We start from the raw sequence: 13,874 nt of genomic DNA on the forward strand, positions 1-13,874 counted from the left end.
ACATCTTGGACTGTCTCTCCTGAATTTTATAAAAATTCTCAATGCAAGTCACCGTTATACCAACTGGAGGACTCTGAACCCTTCCAGTACAAGAGTGCAGTGCAGAGTGCAGGTCAAACACCAAAAACTCTCCCATACTTCAGGGGCAATTATATTCTAAACCTGAACAACCTGGGATGGCAGCTTTAGGTCACTTATTTACCAAACTCCTTATTAAAACGAGATCAACAGATCGGCAGGATTAATGCTTAAATAGGCCATGATAGAGAAGATCATATGGCTGCTAAGACGATCTACTCAACAGGAAAGAGTCTAAAAAAAATCTGCAGATTTGAGAGGAGCTAAAATTTTAGGTTTTTTTCTGGAATTTTCTATGAAAGTAGCATGCACAGCATCTGTAATGAAACAATGGTCACTTGACCTTCTCAAGTTGGCTTTTTTTTCTCCTCATGCAAACTGGCAGATTGATTTTTGAAGGGGGATTTGGTAAAGCATCGCAACACTTTTATGTCTTACAATAGAGAATTGCTATTGTGGTTTTCAATACCAAAAAGAAGAAAAAAGAGGCAACTCATTTAAAGTATCAAAACAATACATATAAAATCTTTTTGCTCTTTTCAACTTTGCCTGTGTTTCATGACTGTTCCTGGAACCTGTTGTTCTCTAATGTGTTTTGCCTTGCTAAAAAGAAATATTAAAATATTATAGGAAGACAAACCTGAGTTTAACACTTGCAGTTCACCTAACTGTAGAACCCTCTCTAAACCAGCCATCTCTACCTCTGTGGATTGTTCTAAAAATGTGAAAATGCGCGATGATTGCTTTCTCTCTTTTTGACGCAGTTGTTTTTGATATGCACTGCAAGCTCATTGGACAGAAAGGGGAAAAAATGTATGAAAAATAATTTCTGCATAATTGGTTAGCAACTTTAAGACCATTTATCCTCATCGCTCTCGAAGCGCAGAGAAAGGAGGGAAAAAAAATAAAGCAGAAATCCAGGAGAGAATTTGTATACATCCAAAGTGAAGAAGTCTCTGAAAGGTCTTTTATATGCTGTTCCCCGGTTGCAGGAGTTCAGACTTCCTTTAAAACAGCTTAGAAAAAAAAAAAAAAAAAAAGTATTTGTATACATCCAAAGTGAAGAAGTCTCTGAAAGGTCTTTTATATGCTGTTCCCCGGTTGCAGGAGTTCAGACTTCCTTTAAAACAGCTTAGGAAAAAAAAAAAAAAAAGTCCTTTTCTAATCAGGCCAGTTGAACAGGTGCTTGGCGGTCTCTATGCGCTATTCGACTTGCCCAGCTCTTGCCGGATGGCTAAAAAAAAGAAAAAAAGAAAATTAATATTCAGAACAAAAGTGAGGTTATAGCTTCCTCATGTCAGTGAACTAGGGAGATGATATATGGAGCAACAACCTGATATATGCAGTGACAACCTGTGGCAACCCAATAGATGAATAGGGGGCATAAATGAGTGGTGCTCACTGAAGCCCAATACCTAATCTGCAAGTCCTGGTACATTAATACCCAGCACTATGGGTCACTGAGCACCTGCCAAGGTGACCAGGGTTGCTTGATCTGGATCTGCCGTAACCATTTAGCTAGAATTGGGCTTTAATTTGTTTGCTTTTAAGATTTCGTTTACAATGACAGTTGTATCTCTGAAAATTTCAAGTAGCCAGTCGTATGCGGTTTTCAAGGTGAATTGAAAGTAGTTTGGTGATGTAATAGCACTTTGTTGTACAATAAAGGCTATACATAACTGACCGCATTCTGAATTCTTGAAAACGGGGAAAAAAAGCCATCAAAACCACCCACCTCTGCCTTTAATAATTTTAATTATGAACTTGCTGGCCCTCAAAACTCTACAGGATGTTTTCCTGGCCATCTTCCAAAAGCTTTTATGTGTACTGGCACATTGCTAGGACTGCAGTTAATGCACAGTAGTGATGGGTAGGCGTTGAGCAGATTTAAAGTAAAACCGTTTACCTCTAGGAAAACCATAAATGTCAACCAGGTCCATTTAAAGCTACATGTTCATCTATGGCTAATATGTCCACAGGCTGACAAAGCTTGTGTGCCATTTATTGAACAGTTGTGAGTTGTCACCCTGTTAAACTAGATAGAAAGTTAACAGATCTACTGGCAGGTAATACATCTGTAACGAGGTAAACAACGAGTGGAAAAACAAAACCTACTAAGTTAAATCAACTGTCAAACTGCTATAATAAGGTTTTTTTTTTATATATTCATCCAGAGTTACCAACTTTGTCTCTTTAGCTGCACATTATCAGGCCACTGCCATAAACAAATAACATCAATGAGCAAAGTAAACCATACTCACCATCAATTAGTTCCTCTTTAAGTTTTGTTAATTCTTTCCTCATTTCTTCTAATATATCCTAAAGATTAAAGGAAGAGGTTAGTGCAAGAAGGGATCAGGCGACATTCAGTAAAATGGCTTTAAGAATTTCATGTTCTTGGAATAAAGTCCAAAAAACCTTTCATTAAATCTGCTAAATATATTCCATGTGCATCAAAACAAAAAGGTGTGCAAGCTGTCAACCACTTCAGAACAAATTTTTGATCACGTTTTTGGTTTAAGTAATAGTGCAGTAATTATTGTGCTAATGTAAAGTTTCTGCACATTGTACATAGACCTAAATAAACAAACATTTAAAAAAAGGGCAACTTTGCTGGCTTGGCCAATGCCCACTGGAGTACCTGTTTCAATCTGTCATAGTCCAATGCTTCTGACTGTACCCCATTGGCACTTGGCTGCCCCGTTGGTGTGGACTTTGGTCTGAAACAAGAAGGAATGGTTGTTATGGAACAGAAGGGATCCTCCAAAACATGGTGGCTGGCTATTGTCTGGTCACAATAAAGACTGATGTGACACCAAGACATCACCACCAGTCAATTACATATTTGCAATAACGCATGTATAGACAAATAAACTACTATTTACCTGGAGATTATAGGAGATTTGCTACCATTTATCGTGTTTGTTCTTTCCCAAGGCTTTCTTGTGGGTTCTATGAGAAGTGAAGGGAAAAAAAAAGATATTTAAAAATATTTTTGGATTACTGCATCAACAAAGTAAGATGAGCTAGTGCATAACTAACTGCAACTTATACTATCAAAGGCACTAAAACTGTTGCAAAGACTTTGCTAAATGTGGAGCAGCTGGTTTTGTGACCCCTATTTCATTGACAAAAAAATGCCCCCCACTGTGTCAAAAAGCTGCAAAGCATTCTTACCAGGTGTGCCAGCAGAGGGTGCTTTTGCAGGTACATGCTCAGTGTCATCCTGGAAAATACAAAGTTAATAAAATAATCAAAAGACAAGCATTTATATACTGTATAAAAAGTACTATCGTACTATCGTATGAGGCCCAATTATAGATGCACTTTCTTATTATTTACCAGCTACAAGTTCATATTAATGACCCAAAAGCAAGCACTATGTAATTTTAAATTTTACCAACTTTGTTGGAGCAAAGTTGGAGATATGCAACTAAGCTAAACTTTAGGGCAAAATACATTAGAAGGTGGCCATGCACTGCAATGTTCACTGACCACTGAAATAAAATAAAGTTTTGAAAGTCGAATTTTTCTACCACTATGTTGCTTGGAGGGGTGGGTAAAGCAGCTTCACTGGTATGTGGTGAACTTATTCCATGAGCTGATCTACGAGTTAGTTTAAAACGTGTACCAAGGCCCTGTTACTTTAGATAGGCCCCTGAAAAGTTAAGTCTTGTCCCATTTTTTCCCCACAGTTTGATTACTTCGGTGATAGGCTAATAGTTTGCTCCTTTTTTTATTCCCCAGCTGTGGATTTTGCACTTACCGTTTTGTCTTCTTTTGAGTCGGAGTCTGATGGTACTTTTTCTGCAATCCGTCTCCTGTACCAGGAAGGAAAAAGGGTGCCATTAATAATATTTCCGCTGTATAGGTATAACAAATGATCAAATTTGCTCTGTTGGAACAAAGGCAGCCATATTTCTAATACAGGTGATTGAGGTATTGAAAGATGCAAGCTTTGCATTATGGGGTGTAGGAATGCATGACTATGCTCCTGTTTACAACAACTTGAATGCATTATCAGGTTTCATTTTCCCGGTTACTCCTTTCCCTTCTTCAACATTCGAATGAAAGTTAAATAAAACCTTTATTAATTACATTAGGTATTTTAGATCTAGTGAGATCATCACTCTGCTATGCAAGAAAAATGGCTGTTGGGGTGCTGCACATAGCTTTATGAAATTTTCAAAGCACCCAAGCTCAGAGCTCCTGCCAAGAGCAATCAGCATGCAGCCTGCAAGCAGTGAGCAAATAATAAATTGCCTTGATAGGTTGACAAAAGTTTAACGGTCTAAAAGAAGCACAGCACGCAGGGGGAACTAGACATCTGATGCTCCCGAAATGGGCAATGCTGAACATGTTTGAGCCAGCATATAATAATATCGGGTATTTAATATAGTGCTGACATATTACGCAGCGCTTTACAAAGTCCATAGTCATGTCACTAGCTGTCCCTCAAAAAGAGTCACAATCTAATTTGGTTCCTAATTTTGTCACAGTCTAAAGTCAATTTGGAAATCCAATTAACCTAACTGCAACTGTCCTTCGCGTTAGTCTCACCTCCTGGCTAATAGTGCACTCATTTCTTCCATCAATCCACCCCCACCTATTGGAAGGGGGCCATTTCCACGACTTGATTCTGCTTTGGAGGGTCCCGAACTGGCTCCGACGGAACCTGTACCTCCCTGACTGGAGGAGTCTTCAGTCTATGAAATAAAGAACAGGCAACATTAAAGGCTTTGGACTTTCCAGCTGCTTGTAGCAGTTTATAATAAAGGTCCTACTTTTTTTTTTCTCTACATGGCAACAAAATAACGGTGTAAGAAAAATATAGCATTATTGAGGACCATTTCCTTAGGTTTCATGGGTTGTTTTCAGATACTGGAAAACAGAAAGATGGGGGGAATCACATCAGTGGCAGTGTGATAGTGCCTAAGCCAAATCTTCCTCGGCTTCTGCCACGTGCAACTCCTGCATGTGGCAGTGGAATGGTAACATGCACACACAATGTATGTTTTACAGAAAAAGTCAAATTTCGTCTAATAATTTTAGCCTATATCTCTGGATCCACTAGTAGTTCACATGTTGCTTTCACTGGAGGTACCCTGTATGACAATATACTTTTAGGTCCGGTGTCTATAGGGTGCAGGAGTCAGAACCAACTAAAAACCCATCAAGAAAAAAGACTGCAGTGTGAATGACACCCTATGCTATGAATGTTCTTACGGTAAAAATTGCCTAAAGGACAACAGTCATCAAGAAATGAGATGGGGTTGGGACAAACATTAGTGTTTAAACATTTACCCAATGCTTTGAAAGCATTTACAGTAAAAATGTCTTCAAAGTCAAAGAGGTGCTCATTACATTTGGGATCAGAATCAGTTACAAGCTTCCAAAATATTCAAAGGGCTTTAAAAATCAAATTTAAATATATTTACCCGAGAAACTTTTCTAAGCTTGGCTCCAGCCAAAGCAGCAGCAAGGCCTGATAGCGGACGGTTGTCTTCTGAGGCCACGGAAGCCGCAGAAAAAGGTAGTGGAGGTGCAGGAGGTGGTGGGGGGGCTGGTGGAGGAGGTGTTACCATTGGTGCAGGTGGTGGAGGACCAGGTGGTGGAGGGGGACCAGGAGGAGGAGGTAGGGCAGAAGCTGAAGGGGGAAGTGGTGGGGCTGGGGGAGGCGGGGGCATGCCCACTTGAGACAAATTTGAACCAGTTGGCAGAGGAGGTGGAGGCGGAGGTGCTGGCGGTCCTGGTAAAACACCTACACAAAGGAGAAAGCATGAGGAATTGCCATTAATAAAATATCCACGTTATTATTTAATTCATACATTTCATTACTAAAGTAAGCAAGGAAAAGGAAAAGACTTAAAAAGCAAACAAAATGTTAAAGTTAGTGGGAATTTTGAAAAAGGGAAAGCAGTTGTGAAATAAACTAAAGCAAAAAAAATTTACTTTCAGTGTTACGGGTAACCTGATAATTGGTCTGCTCACACTTTGTGAGTGAGAATGTGAAAACCAAAGTCAGATGTTCTGTTGCAGCAAACCAAGCTGTTCCAAATCTGGTCAGTCAATGGGCTACAGCAAAATTCTGACATGATACTACAGGTGTGCGCTATCACACTGCATGAAATGTCCCCATGCCTAAAAGCAATTAGGGCTACAACAGCTGGCATCCATTGGTTTTAGCTGCGAGATATCCACCTAAAAGCTGCATTTAAACTACAAATAAACCCACAAATTTTCACAAAGCTGAGGCTTTAAATATTGTTCAATCTGTAAATACACCAATGTCCTTTTCTGCATTGTTTTTCATTATATTATGCTTACTGGTGCATGCACAATGCATGGAACATTGCAGGTAATTATGTCAGATCTTGTAGTTGGCTACATGTGTGGAACCACTGCAACTGCAGATATAAATGAAGGTCAAATCAGTTATCATCCTCAGAAGATAGGAAGGTTTAGTTCCACTTTCTACTTTTCTTTTCAGTGTCTGATGGTGCAATGCAAAAAAAAAAACTTTACAAAATATATTTAATTACTTAGTTGGCCTAAAACCTTGGTGGACAAGTTAAGATGGCACCAAAAGGTATGTTGGACCATCCCAAGGATTATTACATCTTATTCTGGACGATCCAAGCATCCCTGCACAAGCCAAATCTTAGCGCACTCCTATTTGGGGGCAAGAAAACCAACCACTGCATTCCTTTTATAGGCCCGCTGTACCTTTGTTTTCAGATGCCCAAATGCCCATGCACAATTATTCTTGTTCTCCTAGTGCCAATGTACTGTAGGGTCATCATGGATCATGCATGGGTTTCATGGTGTTTATTAATTACTAATAGGGCAGATCCAGACCCATTATTTAGATCAGGTGGACACCAAAAAGAGTAGGACCCCCAAAAATCACCTTTTTCTTTTCTTCGTTTCTTTTTTCTTTTTTTTGAGCTATTTTTATTACATTCTGTTTTAAACAGACCCACATTTTGTAAGACCAAAAAGTTTGAAAACTTAAAGAGTAACACAGACAATTGGGGCATCATCTTAAAAACAAAGGCTGCGCACCACTCCTTTAGATCACAAGGAAATAAAACACATGTAAAACATCAGAATGGCAACATGTTCCTAGGACTACACAGCCAGGTTATGGTCAGACCAACCTTTTCTTAACACAAGCTTAAGGATGGCATGTGCCGGTTAGTCAGTTAATGGCAGTGACAGAAAGCCTTACCCGGATGGGCCGCAGGGTCAGTCGGTTGAGAGGAGGTGGTCAAGTCTGGCTGAGAAGCATAGGTGTCTCCCAGCACAGAGAGTAAAGAGTTCTCGACAGAGGCAGGGGAAGCTGCAGAGGGAGAAGGGAGAACACTTGGCTGGCATGCTGAGACAACAGAAGCGCTCGGAGAACAAGTGACAGCTTGAGATGAGGACAGTGAGAATGGAGCAAAGGATGGAGGTGGTGGTGGAGGAGGAGGTAGGGCAGAAGTAGATGATGCATCATAGGAAGGGGTATCAGTGTGCCCATTAGGAGTGGAGGATAGGAGGGCTAGCTGAGCGGCAGACACTAGATGTACAGCCCTAGGGCCTGTGGCTTTGCCAGGTGGACTGCTGATCATAACTGGCGGAGAGGGAGGAAGTGGAGCAAAGTTAGAAGCAGACCACGTTATGGGCTTAACTGGAGGGGGAGGTGGGGGTGGTGGAGGTGGCGCTTGGCTTACAGGGGATGGCGGCCGTGAAATTTTATTAATAGGCCGTGGGACAGTGGCGTAATGTGGAAGGACAGGATGGAAGGCAGAGCCCAGCGATGTGGCAAATCGTGAGGCAGAGTGGCGCAGGGGAGGGGTAGGTGGTGTTGAACTGATGGATTGAGAAGTGACAATGACATAGTCGCCGATGGAGTCTGTGCATATGGATGACACTGGGACAGAGATGGCTTTAGCGTAAGAGATGGGGGATGCGGAGTGAGACTGAGAGCTAGAGTAATCGAGATGCGCAGTGTTATATGAGTTGTCGAAAGATGAGTCTGGGGTGGATTTTGTGCACAAAAGCAGCAACAGACAAGACAAATAAAGAAGAAAAAAAAGAGAAAAAAGGAGCTAATGAAGCAACCAAACCAGCATTCAAAGGAAAAGATTAAATGAGAACTACGGTTAGTATAAGATTAGAAAAAGAAGTTATTGCTTGAAAGTTTACTACCAACCTGACACAAATCAACAGTACAAATGGAGAACAACTGGTAAAAATGATTATCTAGATACAGACTACTATAAGGTGGGTGTTCAGATCTCCTATATGCGCTTTTTTTGTATGGGAATTTATTATACATTTGTGCTCATAGGTTTATATCCCCTCGCAGAATTTATAAAATGGTAAAAAAAAATTGCTTTTCCAAATTTAAAAAACAACTTAAAAAATGCCAAAAACCCTGCAAGGCATTCTAACTTCTAGAACAAAATCTTGTAGAGTAATGAGGTCAAAATTTAACTTTATGGTGACAACTATAAATACTTTGTTTGGAGATTCTCAACAAGGTCTATGAAGAAGAGCATACTGTGAAGAATGGAAGTGGATCTCTGATGCCAGAGGAGCAGTGTTTCTCAACCTTTTTAAAATGGGGGAACCCTTAAACTAACTTTCAGGTCTAGAATGGTGGCCATTGGGAGGAATGTCACCCTTACAGATAGCCAAAAAGCTAAATGGTGTCCCTTAAACTCACCTGAGAAGTGCAAACTGCTCATTGCTCAAGGAACCCCTAGCAACCCCTGAGGAAACCCTGATTGAGAATCATTGCTTTAGAGGCTGCACTCAGAAAAAGTGAAGGTTCTAAAATGTGTATCATAATCTCATGACATCAACATCATTGGGTCAGTTTAGGGGAATCTTAAATGCAGTAAACAGTAGACAACCAAATAATTTACATAATCTAAAAGCTTTTTGGACAAGAATAAAGGGCAGCTTTACTTTAATATAAGAAATCAAAATACAACTAGGGGTATAAAAACCTTTTTAATATTCTATTATCTTCCATTACTATTACATATATATTGTTTTTCAAGTCAGAATATGGTTCACATTTTACAAATTCTGCCAGGGATTCATTAACTCATGAACACCTCTGAACAAACCAGCTGCCCTTGGTTTCCCAACATCCCCAGGCATATGTATTGTGTGCTGCCCTTGTGTTCAAATGAAAGCACTGTAAAGCCTGGTGGGTTTTGTAAATATAGTGTCTTCCAGTGCCCCTCTAAAATGCAACACATCTTGTATTTGTCAAACTGCATATTTAGAGTTTTTAATCATAGAGAATGGTTGCTTCCATCTACAGCTTGTCTGAAGTCTGCTTTGTTTACATGCCCACCTGTGAGATATTCAGACCAACATTACACTACAAACCCTAGCAATATCGAGCACCTAATAGTTGCCCCGACTTGCTTTACTGGAGCATTTTACTTTGGCACTGGTGTTATGTGACTAAAACTACCTTTTTTGCTTTAGTGAATAGTTTAGGTTCAACTTTTGCAATTAATGGCTTTAAAAATTACTACCGCTTTATTAGAGTCAACAAGCAAGGCTCAAAGCATGTACCTGGACGTTTACTTTGCTCAATTTGCCCGCTCCGTCTTCGTAAAGGTTTTTTAACAGGACAAGTTTTGATGCCCTTTGCAGACTAATGCCTTTGTTGGCTTTTATGGGATGAGGTTCCCTGGCATCTGTTGTCACATTTTACTATCTAATGGGAATTTAGCCTAATTTTAAACCTTGATAAAAGCACACTTTTTTTCTGATTTCCTATTAAGTCTTTTACCTGTTCTGTGTCAGTGTGGCACTAGCCTGAATAGTGCCATATTGGCAAACCAAGGAATACAGAACAGATTTTGCAACCAGAGCCTTTAAGAGCTAAAAAAAAAAAAAAAAACCCTTTCACTTGGCATTTCTGCATTCTCGGATATCTGCTAGCAGTAATTAATGAGCTGTATGGGTGTCTGATGCTTAATATGCTATGAGTGAAAGAAATGGGTGTAAAGAGTGTTGCAGATCTCCTGTGTATGTCTACGTGTGTGCACATGGGCAGTCTCTTACCAGCATTGGATACCCTTCTCTCACGGTCCCATTGCAGCTGCTCCTTCTCCAGCTGTTCCTGCAGCTCTCTTTCTTGTCTCTCTTGCTCCAGCCTCTCTTGCTCCTGCAGCTCTCTCTCTAGCTGCTCTTGGCGCTCCCTCTCTTGTCTCTCGCGCTCTCTTTCCCGTTCCAGTTGATCTTGTTCTAAGCGCTCACGCTCGAGTCGCTCACGCTCGAGGCGTTCGCGCTCCAGCCGCTCCCTTTCGAGCCGCTCTCGTTCCTGCCTCTCCCTCTCCAACCTCTCGCGCTCCAGACGCTCTCGTTCCATACGTTCACGTTCCTGACGCTCACGTTCCAGCTCCTTTTGACGCTGCTGCTCCTGCAGCTGCCTGTAAAGAAAGCAGAGGAGAAGAAGTGTTAAAGGGAGAAATGTCTCTATGGTTACCAGTTAAATGCTTAGCTCAACCTGCATTAATATTTTAGCAGAAAACTAATCAGTTATTTTTGTTGCAGTGAACAGGAGGATGTGTTTGAGCAGCACAGGCATCATGGTATCAGAGGTTAACATTTCAAGACAACAAATGGGCAAAATCCAAGGAGAATTGGTTGCAAGATTGTGCCCTGTACAAGGGCAGTATAAACTGCACACATAACCCAAAAATACATAAGCCAAAATAAGCCCAAAATCTCTAGAACATGTCGGCCATTCTATTTTTCCCCTTTAGTTTGTTACTGTTGCAAGAATCAGCTCCCTTATATCTCAGTTACCTTACCAGGCTTGTACAATGTTTGCAGGGGCAGCTGCTGGGAGTTTTGCAGTTTCTTTGGACATAGGCTTGCTTTAGGAATTATCGCAAATAACCTTTCCTTACCCACAAATTTTAGGCAGGCTCTGTGGCAGCAGTATTGTTTTAATTAAAAAAAAAATCAATGTATTTAATGTCGAACAATAAAAGGGCAGCGATACAAACCTAATAATGATGACCACACTGAATAAGACTGCCAGCCATGGAACCCTAAAGCAGTGATGTCTCAAACAATGTTAACATTTTGCTGCCTTCAAATTTAAAGCATACCTGTGGCCATACTATGGGTATTTAGGTATTTATATATTTTAGTAAGCAGCAGATGAACTATAAAACAAGTTATCACTGACTTCTGTAGCTGCTGAATCGTCCTCAAATATACCAGAAGCAGTGAAGTCTCTGAACACCCAGAATAAATGCTAACCTCTTTCTAAAATGATAAAATAAAAGCTTTGGTTTATTAGGTACTATTAGGTCATCAATACCAATATCCTCTTATCAAGGACACATTTTGCCTGTACCCACATCATAAGTTCTAATTGACCAATGACACACAAAAACACCATACAGAAACCAGACCCTATGATATGGATATCCTTTCTACCTCGCAGAGTAAAAAAAAGTTTTCCTATTTGGTTTGGTGACAGAATAAAAATACAATTCAGAAGGATATGATGGCAACACCACTGTAATATAAGCTTTTATTTATAACATTAGCTGTACTCTAGTACTTGTCATTGCATGTTGTAGATCCTATTTATCCTTATAGGTGCATTTTCTACACAACCAAAGTGAGTGCACAGAGGAGGATTTTAATGCCCCAAAGACTTAACATGGCCATTTCCAGTCAACTTTACGTACAGGGATATCTACCATATTAGACATTGATGGATACTGGGCAATACAATGACAGCTTTAATACATTTTATATGGTTGTGGTTTTTCACCGCACTCAATAGGGCAACTTGAATTTTATCTCTATACCAAAACCACATAGAGCTTAAAGGTAAACAGTTTTGGCACCACATTCCACAAGTGCAACTGAAAATGTAATACCCTATGAACCTTTAATCTGCAGTAGCATATATCATGTACCTTTGTGTGCCTCTTCCAGAGGAGAGTTCACAAAAAGCAAAGGTCTCATCCTTTACCTAAGAAAAGATCCACTTTCTACCTGCACATTAGATTGCATGCTCTTAGGATACTGCATACAAAGCCTAGAATTTTTAATCTAACCCAATCAGGCCTGAGGAAAAACCAACCCCAGGGAAAGCATTCTTCCATGCACAGGGTCAGAATAGGTGCTAGACCATACTTTATACAGGTATAATAATTATTCAGGTCTTTTGATGCCATGTTGAGGGACTCATAACACTTCAATATTAACCATTTTAGTGCAGTAAATTACTCTAAACAAAATGCAAACTATATATGCATTCACACAAAAGAACATCTCAAGTGATAATTCTACATAACTGCAAGAACAAAGTTCAGAATGAACCATAGTAAATAGCAGAAATTAAGATGCCTATAGTAACTACATCCTTGGATGCTTTGGACAACTCCTTTATTCTAGTTTCCATATTGTATTTTAGATCCATTATGGGACACCAGCTGTGGTCAGCAAAATGGGTCTTCTAAGGCCACTCCTGATCTGTTCATCACGCCTAAATATACCACACTTTTCAAGGCGCCCATAAAGGGAAGGCTGTGGAAAGAAGGTTTTGTGTTTGACCACCACATGATCATGTAGAATGATTGTGATATAATGCTGAAACTATCCGGCTGGCTTGGGCATATAGCAATATTGGGCAATAGCAAAGGACTGGAAAATAATAAAGTCATAACATTCAACTTCTGACCAGATACACATTTGTTGGCTAAAAAGGCAACAACAATTTTAGAATCTTGGTCATCTAGTTGTACTTACAGCAAAAGTCGATCTACTTTTGGCCCATTTCCCTGCTGGAGGACAATGTAATACCCGTAAGGCTTCATTCTTTGGAGATTCCCTGGAAACCTTGCCTTGTGGTGCTCCTGTTCTCTTTATAAGCGGTGTAAGCCTTCGCAGTGACTTCCCAACTATTAATAGTGTATCCAAGCCTTGGTGACACCGTGAGACCCTCTTCAAGTCTGAGTCATCCTCGTGTCATTCTTAATATGAGCTCCAGTTCACAGCCAGCTGTACTGCCTCTTACACAGAATGCAGCCATTGGCTCGTGGCGGGATGAAGTCATGTGGACAAAGTTACCGACGGAATTTAATAGGACATTACTGGATGTATAGTCCCAACTGTAAACACATTCCATTCATTTCCTAACATGAGACGTCAAATGGATGGAGATTTGAATGACAGCAGTTGCTGGCACTTGTGTTTACAGAGAAATTTAAATGGTAGCGATTGCTGGCAGCTGTGTTTAAGTGGAAGTCAAAGGAACAATCTAACAAGTGTGCGGTTTTTTAACTACAACCTAGCTGCTGGTATATTAAGTTTCATGCTCAAAAATGTAGGATTCTTTTAGTGTAACATGGGCAAAATACACAGGTTGGGGCTGTGCTAGTATATACAGATAACTTGATGATCAAAGATGTCTTGTCCATGCTTTTTGTGGTTTGTTGTGAAGCTTGAGCAGCACAATGGCTCAGTGGTTAGCACTAAGGCCTTTGCAGCCCTGGATCACAGGTTCAAATCTCAGCCAGGACACTATCCGCATGGGGTTTGCAGGTTCTCCCCGTGTTTGTGTGGGTTTCCTCCAGGTACTCGGATTTCCTCCCACATTGCAAAAACATACAGTTAGGTTAACTGGCTTCCCCCCAAAATTGTCCTTAGACTGTTAGACATATGACTATGCTAGGGACATTAGATTGTGAGCTCCTTTGAGTGCAAGCTATTACAGGACTATTGGCTTACACTATGTACTATGTTGGCACTAT

At 40.3% G+C, this 13,874-nt stretch overlaps 1 protein-coding gene across 3 annotated transcripts in view; it reads right to left on the reverse strand.

The window, feature by feature from the left end:
• Positions 1-1,123: 1,123 nt before the first annotated feature.
• The window catches only part of ENAH (ENAH actin regulator), a 52,612-nt gene continuing 39,861 nt past the window's right edge, over positions 1,124-13,874 (reverse strand). The window contains exons 5-14 of one of the 3 annotated variants that reach the window (XM_072409919.1): positions 10,156-10,523; positions 7,310-7,420; positions 5,517-5,839; positions 4,639-4,784; positions 3,845-3,899; positions 3,256-3,304; positions 2,964-3,030; positions 2,720-2,798; positions 2,340-2,397; positions 1,124-1,312 (exon numbers count right to left, since the gene is read on the reverse strand). In XM_072409919.1, coding sequence (XP_072266020.1) covers positions 1,275-1,312; positions 2,340-2,397; positions 2,720-2,798; positions 2,964-3,030; positions 3,256-3,304; positions 3,845-3,899; positions 4,639-4,784; positions 5,517-5,839; positions 7,310-7,420; positions 10,156-10,523 — 1,294 coding nt within the window. In that variant the 3' untranslated portion in view covers positions 1,124-1,274. Of the gene's footprint in view, positions 1,313-2,339; positions 2,398-2,719; positions 2,799-2,963; positions 3,031-3,255; positions 3,305-3,844; positions 3,900-4,638; positions 4,785-5,516; positions 5,840-7,309; positions 8,099-10,155; positions 10,524-13,874 lie in introns of all 3 variants that reach the window. The other 2 variants (XM_072409918.1, XM_072409920.1) reach the window with 2 other exon arrangements.

This window comes from Pyxicephalus adspersus, chromosome 4 (genome assembly GCF_032062135.1).
Source record: "Pyxicephalus adspersus chromosome 4, UCB_Pads_2.0, whole genome shotgun sequence".
Classification (NCBI taxonomy): Eukaryota; Metazoa; Chordata; class Amphibia; order Anura; family Pyxicephalidae; genus Pyxicephalus; species Pyxicephalus adspersus.